Below are 17,328 nucleotides of genomic sequence, written 5' to 3'. Positions count from 1 at the left end.
TTATGGGATGATCACTTTGTGAGTTATGTGGTTCTCTGATCACAATGCTATACAACTGAACCTGGTATATTATCGTATGTCAACTACAAGTGAAAAAAAAACTCATTGAATTGTACAATGCAAATACAAGCAATTAATTTTCTATTATATTTCAATAAAGATGGGTGGGGGGAAGAAAACATCCTCAAGGAAAGGAGGGAGTAACATTCTTTCCAGAATTTCAGTGAGAGAGTATATGAAAATATTCAATAGTTTTCTGTTACTCCATTCTTTAGTAAATCATTGTATATTTTCTTCTTTCTAACTATTTGGAGGTTTTGCTTGGAGACATTAAGTAGGATGAGCCCACTGGGAAATAGTATCAGCTGTTGCCCAACCCACAGTTTCTACACAGCTTATTTACGTGAACCTTGTTTTCTCTTAGATAGTGAATTCTGAACACAGCTTTTTAAAGCTACAACTAAGGTAATCAACATACAATACAATAATGGTAGCTGGAACAGTATAAAAATACTTTCCGAACAATCTTAATCTACCATTTAGTTAGGTATCACCAGGTATGTCTAAGAAACAATGCTTGAAGAAAATATGGGTATAGTAAAGAATAAACACAAAATCATAAAATCAATTTCAGTAAAATCTCAATCAAATTCCAGTTCTGTCTCCAAGGGATAGCTTCCAGAAAACCTTCCTCGTTGTTTTCCATTCTCTGAATTTCTCCAGTTCCTTTCTATTATTTCCACAGGTAACTATTCATATCATTGTCTGTGCACTTCAAAATTTATATTATCTCCCACTGAAATAGAACTATTGAAGGAGTCAGATATAATCTTTAGCAAAATAAGTAATAACAGCACTGAAAGAAAAATAATTTTAAAAAGAAAAACAATTTCTGGGATTGAAAAACATGATTTTCAAATTTAAAAACTCATTAAATGAAAGGAGAGAATTTACAGACACATCTTTTTATCTTAAAATTAAATTAGAAATAAATAATAAAAATTATCATAAAATATAGTTGCATAGTAATATAGCACTGTTCACAAAAATAACTCCTGAGTCAAAGAGGAAATTTAAAATAAAATTACAAGCTATAATAAAAACAAAGAAAAGGAGAATATCATATTAAAGCTCATAGAGCATGGCTAAAACTATACTCAGAGAAAAATAAATGGTGTTAATTACCATTACTATTCAAGTGGATCATAAAGGAAGTAGCATTTTTCTTAAAGAATTAGAAAAGTACAACAAATTCAAAAATAGAAGAAATTAGTAAAGCTAAAACTAATGACCAAGAAAAACAATTATAGAAATGATAAATAAAAAGCTGGTTCTTTGAAAAGACTGGTAAAACAAACAGATTCTTCATGAGCACAACTAAGTAAAAATACAACGGATGCAAAAGTATACAAATTATGAAAAAAGTTTAACTATATAAATACATGTGATTAAAATAATTATAATTTTACATACAAATCTATGACATTAAATTTTAAAATCTAAAGGTAATGGATGATTTCCTAATAGAAATAGAAGTTACCAATATTAACTCAAGAGATAGAAAATTTGAGTGGTCAAATTACTAGAGATAAAACTGGGAACGTGATTACAGATCTACCACTAAAAAGAATCAAATGGTTTTGCAGTTCACTTCTAAATAAGTTTCAAGGGAGAGATAATACCAACGTTTTTTAAACTCTACCAGAAATGAGAAAAAAAATTGAAAGCTCAGTAATGAATTCTATAAAGGTAGTAAACCTAAGACTAAGAGCTGTTAGAAAGTGTGCATAAAAGATAACTATAAAAATCAAAATAAAAATATTAACAAATTATAAAACATATAAACAAGTAGAATGTAGAAGTTTGGCAAGGAAAAGCTATACCATGACCTAGTAGTGACGGATCCACAAAGACAAAAATAGTCAAAACTAGGAGTTCTATCAATATAATTCATTTCATTAAAAAAGGATAAAAAGTACATTTCTGTCAACAGACATTGAAAAGCCATTAAGAAAAATTCAGCAGTTTCTCCTATGATACCAACAGGGATATAAAGGGATGAGTTAAATATTGAGAGAGTTTTTACCAACAATCAATAACAATCCTCATTCTTACCATGAAATGCCAAAGTCATTTCCACTAAAACCAGGAACAAATCAGTCATCCACAATCTCTATTTTTATTCCACAGTATTTTTGGAGATTAAAGCTATTGCAATGAGATAAGAAAATAATTAGGGTAAAATTGGGAAAGTTAAAACTAATTTGTATTTAAAATTGATATGATTGTATTTGTCTAAAACAAAGAACTATTTAAAAAATCACAGTCAATATGCAAATTAGAAGAGGTAATGAGAAAGAAGATAAATACATAAAAAATAATAGCTCTCCTCTATTCTAGAGAGTTTTAGGGGATATTGCACTGTAAAAACTATATACTAACATTCTTTCCTTTTTTTGCTTACAAGGACATATATATATTGCTGGTGAAAGGAGTTTTATTTATCATACTCATCTATAGAATGTTGTCATCAATTGCTACTTCAAGCAATTATCTCAATCTCAATGTTCTGTTGATGTTTATTTCATTTTTTCCATTATGTTATTTTCTCTATTTGTTCTCAAATGTGTTTTATAAATTTAAATCTATATATCTTCCAGCTTTTTGATAAGAATATTACTTTATCTTGTAAGCGTCCACCAAAATCTTAATTCATAGTGCTCGAGCCTTCTAGATCTGACAATTGATTCCATGTTTCAAAAAGATCCATTTCTTAACTTTGTTTCCAAGGTACACATTACAATATATGCTAACTCTACTGCTTGGAAGACTGAATTAGCCAGCAGATTCTCAAATACACTGATAAGCTCATTCATTGTCATATGTCCCAGAACAATATTAAGATTGCTTTGAGTGGTGTTGTCACTATCATGTAAGTCACCTGCTAGACTACTTTTTACAAATTGTGTCATTTTCATAGTCCAAAGTGCATTGTATTTATCCTTTTGATGTTTTAAATATCTTCATAGTAAACCCATAACACAATGAATTAATAATATCACAACCCAGTACTATTAATTCCATCTTAAATAAAATGGGTTTCGTGATATAGGACTTCGCCAACACTAAGTGCATCATACCTCAAAAATAGCAAAAAGAACGATAATGTTTCCATTTATAGCAAAGAATAACATTTTGTAAATAATCTATAACTAATAATGTATGAAAAGTTCTGGCAAAAAGTGGAAGATGGCTTATTCGATGTCTGGGACTGAGAAAAAGAAGTGAAATTACATCTCTACTTCATACCATGCACAAAAGTATATACCAGGAGGATTACACACACACACACACACACACACACACACACACACACACACACACAGAGCTATTTTTAAAGCTTAAAGAAAATATAGAAAAGTATCTTGAAGCCTTGGGGTAGGAAAAGCCTGCCTCAGCATGACCCAAAACCTAAAAGACCTAAAGAGAAAAGCTGAGTGATATGACTACCTAAAAATATAGATCATCTACAGGGAAAGACTTCATGCACAAAGTTAAATGAAGTAAAATATGCATGAAAAGATACACATGACGTATTTTAAGTGAAATAAAAGTTGTAAAACAGAACAATATATGGATTGTGAGTTTATTTTCTGACAAAAATGTGAATATGTACATTGTATATGTATAGAACACATTACACTGGTAATAGTAGGTAACTGTAAAGATGATTGAGAAGAGGAAAGTTTTATGTTTTAATTTATATGTTTATCTATTTTACTCTTTAATAGGCATGAATTATTTCTATGGTTTAAGAAAACACAATAAAGAAGACTGAAATAGAATTCATTGTAAAAAATAACATCTCAGAGTGCTGGTAACTCCCAAATCCCTCTTACTATTTCCCCAGTTATAACCATATTCACTTAAACAAATGTGATTATATATATGTGGCATGTATTTATAGACATTCTCAAGATACGATATTTATAATGAAGGTTTAACCTTTATATAAGAAAAAAAATCAACCAGAATTTATTGAATTTTCATAAGTAACATAGTGAAATTTTAATACTTTCAATTTTGGCTACAAATTACATGGAGCAGCTTAACAAGAAGTGATTGATGAGGTTATATGATAACTTATTATAAAAAATTATTCTCCAAGTCAGTTTGAGTAGATTTATATTTATAAAATACTTTAAATAGTTCACTTTATTTGTGTTGCTAGATTCCATCTTTTCTAATGTCATAAAGAGAGTCCATTTAACTCATTTTAAATAATGGAAGAAAGTAAAAATTAAAAGTTTTGTTTTCTGGATCCATTTTATTATGTCTAGATTTTCATTGCAGCTTACTGAAAGAAAGCCACAAAAATTAGCATGAACATAGCTAAATCACATTTTAGTAAATGAAGACTGAAATGAAGATGGAATAACTAAAGAGATAAAAATTTCATTTTGCTTGGGTTTCAAAAAATTTTAATAAAAGTTATCATTATTTATCAAACCAAATCAATTCAGAAAAAGGGGGACTAATCAACATATAGGGGAGAATGCATTGTTAATACTATAGCTTTCCACTGCTGTGAAAATATACATCTCTCAAATTCTGTATGACAGCTAATTGATAATATATCTTAATAGTCAAAAAACAACCATTCGCTGATGCTTGGCCTTTGGCAAAGAGGCATCTAGGCAGACAAATGTGTAATTGTGTCTAGGAAGAAATGTGCTATAGCTCTTGAATACAAGTATTTTATTTCAGCAACAAGTGAATCCCTATTGCAGACATAGATGAACCAGGTTCTCCTACTTTGATGGTACTAACATCTAGCTAACTCAGCTTGCCCTGAATTCCCAAGCGCTAAATAAACAAAATACTGATGATAATTTTGTTAAGAAGAGAATGTTCCAAGCAGCCAACACTAAGACTCTGATCTACATGGTAATTATGCTCTTTATGATAACATAAATTATTCTGTTTTATTTTATATTTAAAAAGAAATTACACCCATTTGATAACATGTGCTCTGGGAACTTAGAAATGCTCAATAAACAGAGGTCTCTATGCCCAAAGATTCTTGTATTATACCTACTCTTTCATTTTTTTAAATATAAATGGTCGACAGGGCCAGAGTTGCACTTAGCCCACTCTCAATGGCAGATTGAATTACAAGTACATGAACCTGTCAGGGTAAAGTAACCTTTCTAATAAGGTTTCTTTCTCTCCCCCTCCCTTCCCTTTCCCCTAGTCTTATCCTCAAACGCATTGTCCAGCCCTTTACACAAGGCTTGAGAGACCCCCAGTAGAGAGGGTCAAATGTAGAGGTATACCATTCTGAAAGCAAATATCTATTATTCTGCTTAATACCACACACTCAAAGCAGGACACATCAGGGGCCAGTATCTTGGTTCTGCACCCCATGCTGGCAGCAAGATAGTCCTGGTGAAAATGCAAGAAAGAACCAGTTTAAACAGAGAAATCAGAGGAAATCTTTAGCCTGGAATGTGGTCTAAAATTAGTATAAAGATATAGCATTGAAAATAGGCATAATCATTCTTAGAAAAGCCATTCTCAAGGGAACTTAGCAGAAAAGTTAACTAGAAGCATATACACAAAATTTGCTTAAATTACATCAATTTGATTAAACCTACACTTGGGATATATATTTTTTAAAAGACAAGTAAAATATGAATTTAAAAAACAGTTTACTGAGCCTTGAAATACTATGTTTTAGGTGACAATTTATAAAAAAAAAACTATACTTCACATTTGTAAAATCTCCTTTGAACATTTGGCTAAAATAGACCCACTTACATTCCTAAAACCGCTAGACGAGGACAAAACCAAAACAGTAAGATATCAAGATATCCTCTGAGTTTCTAATTCCCTCAGTTTCACAGGGGCTGCCACCCTCTCTAAAGAGGACATTGCCTCCTCCCTCCTCCCATGAGCTGCCACAGTCCTAGAAGTGTGCCCTTCCCAAAATGATTGGGAGTGGCGACTTCCACTGTGAAAACATCAGGACATCATTGTGTGACTTGGCCGGACTTGTGGCCTGACTATACCAGGCAGTCACATATCTGTCTCACACAGCACTTCTGAAAGTCCGTGTGCTTTGGTTCTAAATAATACTATATGTGGGACATCAAAAGTTCATGCAGTGCACATAGAGCTGTGCCATACTCAGGCTAGTTCCTTCTAGGCCTCTGTTCAACAAGGGTTCCAAAAAAATCTTGGCATCCAGTCACACAAGGGTCACCATATTACCACAGCAATCACAATTACTATTCTGTATTAAATGCCCATTGGTGCATGACCTGGTGTTATGGGAATTAAATGGTCAACTCAAAGACAGAAACACAAAAGAACTACTGCCAATTATCTCCCAGAAGGAGGAAATAAAGATAGCAGTGAGAGGGAAGGAAAAGCAAGAATGGGAAGAAAGGAGGAGAGGAGAAGAGAGACCTGCAAGAGCAGATAACTCTGGTCAGGCCTGTGCCCCTGCCTCAGAGTGGCTTTTTATTACTCAAAGTTAACCTCATTTTCACTTCAGGCATAAAAGTCACTCAGCACCCCAAATTCAACATACCTTGATCTAAATATTTCTTGGTTGTTCAAGCTACATATCTGGGTCAGGGGACAAGTTTGTTCTCATTATCTCTATTTTCTCAAGTATCTCAAATTAATATTATTTAGGAGAAAATAGAAAAATTTTAAATCAGACTCTGAAATTTTATCTATAGTATTGTTCAATTTTATGTACAGAGTAGAAAAAGTGTCTGATGTAAATACACTGTTTTAATTCTGTGCTTCTCCCCTCAGTTGCCACAGTCCCTTACACAATTCTTTTTGAAACTCTCTACTCTTACACTCCGTATGCTCTCTCTGGAGATCACATCCATTCCCACGTCTTCAAACATCATTCAGCCTCTGCTGACTCCCAAATCTTAATCGCAGCCTTATTTTCTCCTGTGAGCACCAGATCAATACACTCAAATGATAATATGTTGTCTCTATTGGGATGTCACACAGGTACCTCAAAACCAATTTTAAATGAATTAGCCTTCCCCTCCAAAATCTTTTTCTCCTACCTAATAACAGAGCAAGAAAAATGTTAGTTCCCTTTTCTCTCACCTGATGTTTTAAATTGGTGTCAAATGAGTCCCCACGTATGCATGATTCAGTAGGGTCACCATATCCAACCACTTTAAGCCAACCAGTCCCTGGGTTTTTTGTCTACTATAGAGTACAATAGAGTGAGTATATGAAAGCCTATGGCTAAAACCAGATCATAACTGAGCAGCATTTTACCCTTTCCTGGCCACACATATAAAGCAGGATAACATCTCCAAATTGACTAGGAATATGTTGTGGCGGCTGATGAAATCATTTCTGAAGAATACTTTGAGTCCTTAGAAATTTAAAAAAGCCCTATTTCTTTGAGAAATTATTTTTACAGTTGCCTTGCAAGAATGATAGCACTCTACACAGTAGCCACTTAATAAATGCTAACCTTTATTATTATGATTTATTACACTGACACATGGCAGAATGTCCTCAGAAAAACAGTCAACCAAAATAACTATCAACCCTCCATTCTAGGGAATTAAGGGTGCTCACTTTTCTTAATTAACTGCTATGTGCTAGAACATTCTAAGTATTTTGCATGTACTCATTTAATCCTCACAACAAGCCTCATCTTTATCACTCATCTATTATTTCAGAGAGGAAACTTCAACTCATCTCACTTTTAATCTAAATATTTTTTCCATTCAGTACATGCTTCAATCAATCACCTGCTTCATTCCCAACACTTTCCTTTTTCAAAAGTTTTTTAAAAAATCAATATTCATTTTAGATAAATAAAAATACACTGATAAATAAAAAATAAAAATGTAAAGATCATTCATCATCTTTCCACCCAAAGAAGATCACTGTTACTATTTGGTGTCTATAATTCAGAATTTTTAGTATATACTTAAATATGTTTTATTATTCTAAAAAAAATAGAATCATATTATGAGTATCATTATCTAACCTACCTTTCTCACTTAACAATGCATAATCAATATCTTTCCTGGCAATGCAGATTTTAATCAACATATTTATCATGCACTGTGCGAGCATTCTTTAATTTATTTAACCAATCCAAAGTGCTAGAAGCTTATGTTGTTTCCAACTTTTACTATTTTTGACAGTGTTGGGATAAACAGCCTTGTTCAGTCTTGGGCCAATTTTTAATTTTTTTTGATAAAGGGTTTACATATTTTAGGGTTTATGATATGTATTACTAAATGACCCTCCATAAACTTTGTGCTAGTGTAAACTCATTCCTACCAACAGGGTTTGAAAGGATCCATTTTGCCATACCCTCATGGACACTATATAGTAGGTGAGAGAGAGACTTTACTATGAATTCTAATTATTCTTTCTAGTTAAAAATATTTAGTGGCTCTTGGTGTTCCATGGAATAATACTCAAACAGCTCTCCACAACCTAGCTTCCCCCAGCTTTTCAAATTTATTTCCATTCCCTACACTTTCCGCTCTAAGCAGACTAGTCTCCTCAGTGTCATAGGAAGAAAGTTCCTTCCTCCACGCCTTTCTCACACCAGTCACCAACCTCACTCCCATCTCATGGAATGCCTTAACTACCTACCCTGTTCAGGACTCCTTTTAAATGGCTGCTTCTTCCATAAATCTGTAGCTGACTACTATATCCTGTAGAAGCTTTTGTTTCTTCTGTGCTCTGAGAAGGCACATTTGACAATGAGTATAAGCTCCAGATATTCCTAGTTATTTTGTTCATATGTTTCTTATCTCTCCAACTAGATAGATTATAAACAGAAGGACAAGGGTGGTTTCTTTTTTTCTTTCTTTTTCTTCCCAGCATTAACGCACAACTTTATTGATGATACAAAAATGAAGTCAATGCAAGTGACAGGAGGGAGATTACTAGGGACCAATTGGTTCACTGCCACTTATACAGAAGAAGTAGTAAAAATATATTTCAACCTAGGCAATGAAATAAAAAAGCAACAAACATGCTTTCAGAACGGGTAGTGATATTCAGTCATCCAGCTTAGGCCTGAAGACCAATTCAGATAAATATCAGCACTGATGATACAATATGATATTCATTACTCGAAACTGGCAGCTGAAAGGATCCCTTTACCATATAAACAAGGTAGAGAATAAAAATAGTTTACAATGTGTGTTGTTTCTAAACTACAAAATCAAGAAGTTATTCCTGACTCTTTGGGAACATACACTCAGCCAGTTTGGCCATGAATTTTCCAACTTTTACTTTCACCAAAAAGTCATGGTGACTTTCTACCCCCAGAATCTTATCAGCACACACCTGAAATTCTTTTAAAAAGAAAAAAAGTGAGCCTTCACTGAATTGATTCTGAGTAGGTTCATTTTCTTCCCACTTAAAATTGTCATTTATGTTCTCAAATATGACCAAAAGTTTCAGAATAACTTCTTTGTTCTCCTTTCTATTAAAGAGGGAACCTAGTGAAGATGGTACTTGGGCCCTGAGCAGTTCTCTAGTCAGGGCTGGATTTTCAGCCAAATTCAAAAGGAGTTTCAAAACTTGAAATTTGGTTTCCTCATTTCCCGCTGAAAATAAACGAAAAAAGTCTGAAATTGAATTAGCAAGCATGTGCTGATACTCATTAGTAACAGTCATATTTGTAAGCAATCTGAGTCCAGCCAGCTGCACAGATGAGTTCAAGCGAGAAGTAATTGTATCATCACACACTTGATTCATGTATATCTTAAGCCTGCGCTGATTTTCAGCATTCACGCTTAGGTTATTCAGGACAATTAAAGCCTTTTCCTTAACAATAGGATCTCGAGTATTGAGAATCTTTGCAACAATTGGGAGACCACCCAGATCACGAATAATATCTCTGTTAAATGCATAAGCAGCATTGTTACCCAGAGCAATTAAAGCTGCTTCAAGAATATAAGGTTTTTCAGACATCTCAACCAAGCAAAGAACTTTTTGAAGCTCTTGAGGGGACAAAATAGTATCATCTGAGTTGGGGGAAGCCCGTTTCTGAACAGCTCTGCGAGCACGAGTAGCCCTGGCTCTTGCCCTGGCCCTAGCTCTGGTCCCGGCCTCAGTCCCAATCCGGGCCCAAGGTGGATACCATACTATACCCTTGCTCTCACTGTTGTCATCATCATCATCAGACCAGTCATTGTATCTGGCCCCAGGACAGCCCCCAACATCATCCACATCCTCAGATACACCCTGAGCCATTTTCTCTTTGTTCTGTTTTCTTCCCTGGGTCAGCCTATAAATGCAATAGCAGGCACCAGCCCCAATCACCAGTCCCGCAGTCACCCAGCCTACTTTCCTGGCGTAGCCCATGCAATCGTCCCTGACAATAGCAGGGACCAAGGAACAGACTAGTCACTTAGGTTAGGGGAGAACAATGGTTATGGATCCAGGCCTGTGGAGGGTGATGTCTTCAGCCACTTCAAGGTCCCAATAGCTGATACTGGAGGTGAACCTAGAGGTGGAGGAAAGAAATGGGGTTTGAGTTTCTCTTCTCTTTGTATCGCCCCATGCAGGGAGTTGCACAGGAAGATAAGAGAGTAATAAATGAGTACTTGGTAGAAAATGTAGATTGTTAACAAACTCTCTACCCCCATCATTTCACCCTCCACCTACCCTTCCCAGTCCATTCCCTCCCCAAGCCTAGATAAAGGCAATGGAGCCCATAGTCTCTTCTGGGGCCTCAGCCACTCCAACCTCCTGTGTTTCCAGGGAGTGGCACCCTTGCACTAACCTCTTCCAGACAAGCAGTTTGCTTCTTCCCTCCCCTGGAGGTATGCCACGCCCAACAACCCTTCAGATCTGCAGAGACCAGAGCCAGTGAGTACTGAGAGCCTGGCGGATTAACTGTTCATTCTTTCCTTTCCCAATTCACCATCTATGCTGTCAGATTTTTTTAACCTCGCTATGCCATCCAAAACATACATGCTTGCCCCTTCGCTAGCTTGAAATGGGAGGGATCTTAGGGGACTAGAGTAGAATTGGGTGAGTCTGCCCAATCGCGGCGGATTTCTAACCCCTCCCCCATTCCAGGCAGCCCCGACCACCACACCGACCTCTACGGATCCAAGGAAACTTCCTCCCTTGCTTCAAGTGGTGCCACCTGCTAAAAGCAGACCTGCAGGATGACAGATCGAAAATATAGGGACTAAGTACTGTTGAGAGAGAAGGATTATGAACAAACTATCTGATAGATTTCCCTTCTGTCATTCTCCCGAACTCACATCCCCCCACCCGCGAGACACACACACACACATACACACACACGCGCGTGCGCGCGCGTCCATACGCACACACACTGCACGCCATTTCGCCACAGTCCCAAGAGTGCGACAAACACACTCAGACTCAAATCTAACCGAAATTATTGCCATCTCTGGTTTCTCCCCACCCCCATCACCGCCGCTCTTAGGGTCCCCAAATGCTCTTACCCTCAAATCGACCTTCACCGATCCGGGTTAGTTTCCTTCCTCTTCACTTGCCTAGCGTAGAGCTGCAAACTACGGAAAGACTGGCAACTCGGGAGAGGTTCGGACCCACTAAACACAGAGCCATGGACAGGAAGACATAGCCGCAGTCAGAAAGACGGAAAACCGCCACTATCGAATGCTTGGTGGATGAACCAGTCCCCGGAACATGAAACTTTCCTAATTTGGAGGCCTGGTTGTCAAAGGTTTGCCACCCCTATTACCCCTGTCGGGGTTCTGAGGACACATAACGTTGTACCCCCCGCCCCCACTTCCAGGCTTTCCGCGCCGGCACTGTCCTGGAGGACTGGGGGCCAACACCCAGGCCACAGCTCCCTTTCCGGATTAAGGCCTCAATTCTCAGCAGATTACCACCTTCCGATCTCTGAGCTACCCTTCAAACACTCCCTGCTCACCATTTCGCAGCATCAGAATGGGCTGCAGGCAGAACAGATGTCTTGAAAAGCTGGCAGCGAATGGGAGAGATGACCGAGGCGCCTCAGGACTCGCGACGGTCTCTGCCTTACGTCCTGGAACACCCCTACTTTAAGGAATCTCCCAGGCACTGACCTGCAGGGATCCAGGACAGTTTCCTTCTCCTCCTCCTTCCTTCTGCCGCAGGCTCGCTAGCCCTCAGGGCAATGAGGAGCTGGTACTCTGACGGGAACAACGACCTAAACAAGAAGGACTTCTGCACACGTCAGCTCTTGGTCACGTGAGATCTACGTCATCCACCAACTCTGGTCCCCAATTTCCCCTCCCACCAGCAGTGCGGCAGACGAGGACCCGCCCCCCTCCGTACCCTCCCCCATATCAGGCCTTGTTACTCTTTCTTAGCTAATCTCATCTTCCTGCAGTTGTGTTTGCCTTCCTCTGACTACTAAAAAGGGAGAGCATCTTCCTCCTGGGACTGGCCACTTGCACTTTTTGAAAAATTGCGTCTTGCAGTCCCTAGACTTCTGGGACTGCGATCTCTCTCCTTCCAACTCCTCTCCTCCCAGCTATAAATGTCTACCATTTCCTCTGAAATCTAATCCCAGATCTGAAAGGAAGAAACCATCAGAAAAGGAGACCTGGAGCGTGAGTGTGGCTTTTACTTTCCAAATTCATTTTTGTTCTTTTTTGTTCTGCCCTCTTCCACCTCCAGCCTGCATTCTTTTTTATGAGAAAAAAAAATAGTGTAAAGCTATTTTCATTTGAGAGAAAAAAAGTTGGAATTGGAGAGTGGTGTTGGGTTGATGGCCTCCAAAAACCCCACATTTTCTCACTTGTGGGGGTGTTACACACTTCACTCAGATCATTCTTAATGTCTTTTGGGGCCTAGCAGATAACACAACCCTGAATGAGCTAATCAGTGTGTCTGAGAATGCATAGAACTTCTGACTAGGCCAGTCTTCCAAACAGAAGAGCTACAGGCTTCCACTTGCATCAGTTACCAAGAAAGAAGCATGTGGTCCTCAGAAGCCATTAACACAGAAAAAAGTTGAGTAGAAACAACATCTGCATAATGGATAACTGTTGGATAAAGAGGTATGCACAGTGACAAAGTGAGTGGCATTCAGAGAACATTACAAAATATATTTAGGTACAAAGCGAGAATATGATCTTTAAATGAAATAGGTGTTAAAGGAACACGGAGACCAAGACAAAATTGACTGAACTTGCACCTAGCAATTAGTGTGAAACCATTTCACCAACTGGTTTGATGAACTCAATGATTAACCTGTCAGCAATGACTGAACTTTTTATAGTGGGAAAAGTAATAAAATAATGTCAGAATCTGGGGTCTAGAGTGGGACATTCCATAATAGTTCAGATATAAGGCTATTATCTGAGTATAATGTTTTAAATCCTAAAACAATGTGGAAGCAAATCAAGAGACTTGCAAGTTTGGGAACAGGAAAAAATTCCAGGGAAATTCATATCGATGTAATTTCTGGGAAGCAGTACTAAGAAATGACTGAAATTTAGTAAACAAAAATCAAATCAGCTATATGATTCTGTGTTTAGAGAAACATATGCATTGAAGAGGCTTATTTAAGCAGAGGAATATATGAGAAAGAGACTCAGAGGAAAATGTTGGTAGTTCCCACCCAAGCACTGTCTAGAGGAGAGGGAGTCTTGGCTAATGTGAATGGAACATATAATTTTCCTTGGCAAAGCCATGCCCATGATGTGTAAGAGTATTTCAAGCTTCCTTAGCTGAAATCCACTTCTTAAGGTGATCCAACATCCTTGCTCTAATTGTAGGCTCACCAAGCAACTTTCTGAGGTCCAGGTTTCCAAAGTGTAGCTTGCCTGCAGGAAAATAGTCGACTGGTAAAACTGACAGAAACCTTCGGTACCCCTGACAGATGTATTTCTCAAGGTAAATTATTCAGTTGTAACTCCTGTTCAGACTTAGCTTCCCTTGTGGCCTACTTACAGGGAGAGAATGCAGAGATTCATGGGTTCAGACATTCAGATCTAGATTTACATATGTCTCTATGAATGGGGGTCTTTCCTTGACAGAGGCATCTGCTCTCAGAAAACAGACAAAATCAGGGGTTGCTCGTACAGCAAAAGGACAAGATCCTGAATTGTAGATGCAACTCTGTGGAATTCTGGCAGGGAAGCTAGGTAACTTTAGCTTAGAAGACAACCTTATGCATCACTATTTCAGAACTGTACCTCCCTAATGTTCAGTTAATGTAAAAATTATGAATAAGATATACTGTGGCAAATAGGCCCTCAGCACTTTAGTCACAACTGGACAGTGGGTTAATATCCAAAGTAATTAAAGGGCTCTTGCAAATCAACAACATCCAAAATGGTTTAGATTTCTTGGAAAAGAAAGGAATTTCTTTATACATTTTACATACCCTGTCATTTCCCCCAGCAAAAGAGTGGGCATTGTATCTAAAACAGACCAACTCAATACTCTTTTACTAAAATTTAAATCTTGAACAGTGATAAGAAAAAAATAACTAAAACTTAATGGAATTATGGCATCCTGATGATATTATCTATATCATCAATTCCTCCCTACCTAGACCCCCAGAGCTTACCCTGATCTTCAGCATCCCTTCACTGTTTAAGTTAAACAGGTTTGGTTTCTGTTGCTTGCAACCAAGCAAATCAGCTAATACACAATACAAAATTAAATAAACAAAATGCCAAAAAGTAATACAGCTTTTAAAGATAACATGATTTATTTTATGGTTTATTTTTCTCACCTTTTACAATTCCAATTTAGTGTTACCATCTGCTGATTCTTTTTTGTTTTGGGATATTTTATATATTGTATATCACATACGACCACATACTGATTTAGGCCAAAAGGTTCCTTTTGACAGTAGCTTCCCTTAGCCTCTCTTGTATGCTCAGGAACTTTTAACAGCTTTGTCTCAGGAACTGCTTAAGGATTTTCGTTTTCACTTTTGAAATTGTATGTCAGAAAAAGTTGAAAATCACATGGTATCATTTATATGTGGGATATAAACCTAAAAGCAACAAATGAACAGGACAAACAAACAGACTCATGGACATGGACAATGAACTAGTGGTTACCAAAGGATAGGAGAGAGGGAGGAGGTAGATGGGGGGGAATTTAAATCATTTTTTCAATTAAAAAAATAAATTTAAAAACTATATTAAAGACTAAAAAAAAATAGTATGTCAGACAAATAACATTCCCTTAAATAAATTTTGTTGGCGAATGTATAATAGAGAGTAAAATGGATTTTAAATGCTAGTCCCCAGGTTCCTTGGCAGGAATTGTAGATCAAAATGACAAAGAAATAAGATAATTGAAAGGGTTATCATTCCCATAAGGTTTAGAAAGTTTTAGAGAGGGAGTGGATCCAAACAGGGAAGGTCTGGCAGACTGGGAAAATGGTAGTCAGGGGGTATACATTGGAATGATTAAAATATATATACCAAAGGGGGGGTGTTATTTTATACTAATAAATTGAAGAGGTAAGAGTGAAGTTTTTGTCTTTGCTTTTTGAAGCTTTACATACTTCTTAGTTCTGTCTCTTGCATATATTCAAAACAAATAAAAGCCACTTATATAAGTATTTAGCAGCCAGAAATCGAATGATGGACAATTGAATCATCAAGTTCTGGTAGTATGGCTTCATAAATAGATTTCATTTTTCTAGGACAAGAAAATAAAGGTAGAAGAAAAGAACAGTATAAGGCAATGGATGGTGAAACAAATGAGGTAGGGGTTTAGAGAGATGGGGTATGATTGGTGAGTGAGTTTGAACTTCCTGAATCTTCACCTACAAGGCACTCTTGGTTCCCTGGCTCACCTCCTGACAGGGCCTCCTCCCAACAGGGGCCTCTCATGGGGCGGGGGGAGCTTCCTGTTGGGGTGTCATATTTCAATGTTCTAAGAAAGAGGCTGCCAGAGGTGTCTATATTTAGAGTATGACTCCTCAGTGGGGACAGCTGGGATGTCTGGGGACTAACTTCTGCATACTTTGTCCTGAGTTCTGGGATTATTCTGAGGGGCTTGTATGGGTGGTACAACAGAAGGCAGGGGATAAAAAGGCCTCTTTCTCTTGGCAACTGCTTGGATCCTGTAAACTGTGCTTCTTGTGGGAGAAAAATGACATAGATCTCAGGAGTGTTGCAGTGAATTACAGACACCCCCAGACCCTCACCATTATCTCCACTGTAAGATGCTGAACACTAGCCACTGCTAGAGTGACATAGCACACAGATAACAGATACTGTAGATATCACCCTGGCATCATGATTAAATGAAAAGTCCATCCTTTGAGTATCATTTTCATCAATGAGATAATAGGGTATTCTCTAATTTCTGGATGATTTATGGCTTACACCATGCAACTTCAGAACAGATTTTAAATAAAGACCTTTGAATGAAAAACAGGCTGATCTGTGAGGTTATTAATTTGTTAAGTGCATCTGAAGATGCATGACTCATCTGAATTTGGGGTCTGCATAAAGCCTGTGCTTTGAAGCCAGAATGAGAGTCATCTAGCAGTCTTCTATGAAGATCTTCGTATTTTGATGCCTAATGTTATAAGGTCAGCCAGGAAGAAAAAAGGGATAGCAGTTTACTTATCTAAAATGGTCATAATTAAAATGCTGACCACCTCACTATGCTACCCATCAGTTTATAAATCATACTGAAAGCACACTGGTTTTATTTGTAAGGATATGTTTTTTTTTTTATTTTAATATAGTGTTTGAAAGTTGCTATTTCCTGTGCAGTCAGAAGAAAATATTTTCAATACAAATTTTCAATACAAATCAACCTAACCAAATAAATGAGGTCTCCCAATTAACTGGGAAATCTTGTATAAATATATGTATTTAACTGGAAAATCATAAATAAATATATATATATATATGAATTACTTTTTCTCCAACGACAGAACTTTATTGTATTTTCTGATTACAAAATAATGTAGCTTGGGTCAATTAAAAAATGAATGAAGAAGTAGAACAAATGAATCCAAATAAAAACTTCACTACTACTTGGGTTTTCTTTTCTACCCCCCTCCACCCCCACCTCCACATCCCCCCACCCCAGCCCCGCACCACCACCACCAATTTTGATGCAGAGACTGGATGTGGGAAGGGGTAGAAATTAAGGGAGGGGTGGCAGGAATTTCAGAACCAAGGAAAGGATAAGACATTTCTCCAAGAAGTATAAGTAAACAGTAGACCCAGATAAAGAAGCTTCCCCTTCCTGTAATTAAAGAAAGGCAAATTCAAACACCAGAGAGCCATGGCTGCTTCTGGTTTCTGCTATTGTTATAGAGGAAAA

At 37.2% G+C, this 17,328-nt stretch overlaps 1 protein-coding gene across 4 annotated transcripts; it reads right to left on the bottom strand.

Moving 5' to 3' along the window:
• Positions 1–3,632: 3,632 nt before the first annotated feature.
• Positions 3,633–12,266, bottom strand: ARMCX3 (armadillo repeat containing X-linked 3). Of its 4 annotated transcripts, none has more exons than XM_016132185.2 (5): positions 12,114–12,266; positions 11,508–11,615; positions 11,133–11,194; positions 10,811–10,878; positions 3,635–10,531 (listed from the first exon to the last, which is right to left on the bottom strand). In XM_016132185.2, the coding sequence occupies exon 5, from the start codon at positions 10,387–10,389 to the stop codon at positions 9,250–9,252; it is 1,140 nt and encodes a 379-aa protein (XP_015987671.1). In that variant the 5' UTR covers positions 10,390–10,531; positions 10,811–10,878; positions 11,133–11,194; positions 11,508–11,615; positions 12,114–12,266; the 3' UTR covers positions 3,635–9,249. The 4 variants fall into 4 exon arrangements, with proteins under 4 accessions (XP_015987669.1, XP_015987668.1, XP_015987671.1 ...); XM_016132184.2 differs by having other exon boundaries at positions 11,960–12,264; XM_016132183.2 differs by lacking the exon at positions 10,811–10,878 and having other exon boundaries at positions 3,633–10,531.
• Between the last annotated feature and the right edge of the window lie 5,062 nt (positions 12,267–17,328).

Source organism: Rousettus aegyptiacus, unplaced genomic scaffold, assembly GCF_014176215.1.
Source record: "Rousettus aegyptiacus isolate mRouAeg1 unplaced genomic scaffold, mRouAeg1.p scaffold_m13_p_9, whole genome shotgun sequence".
In the NCBI taxonomy this organism is placed as follows: Eukaryota; Metazoa; Chordata; class Mammalia; order Chiroptera; family Pteropodidae; genus Rousettus; species Rousettus aegyptiacus.
This window is presented reverse-complemented; position numbering and strand designations above follow the sequence as displayed.

Excerpts from the sequence above, each read along its gene's own strand:
- ARMCX3 (XM_016132183.2), bottom strand. The coding sequence starts at position 10,389 with ATGGGCTACGCCAGGAAAGTAGGCTGGGTGACTGCGGGACTGGTGATT.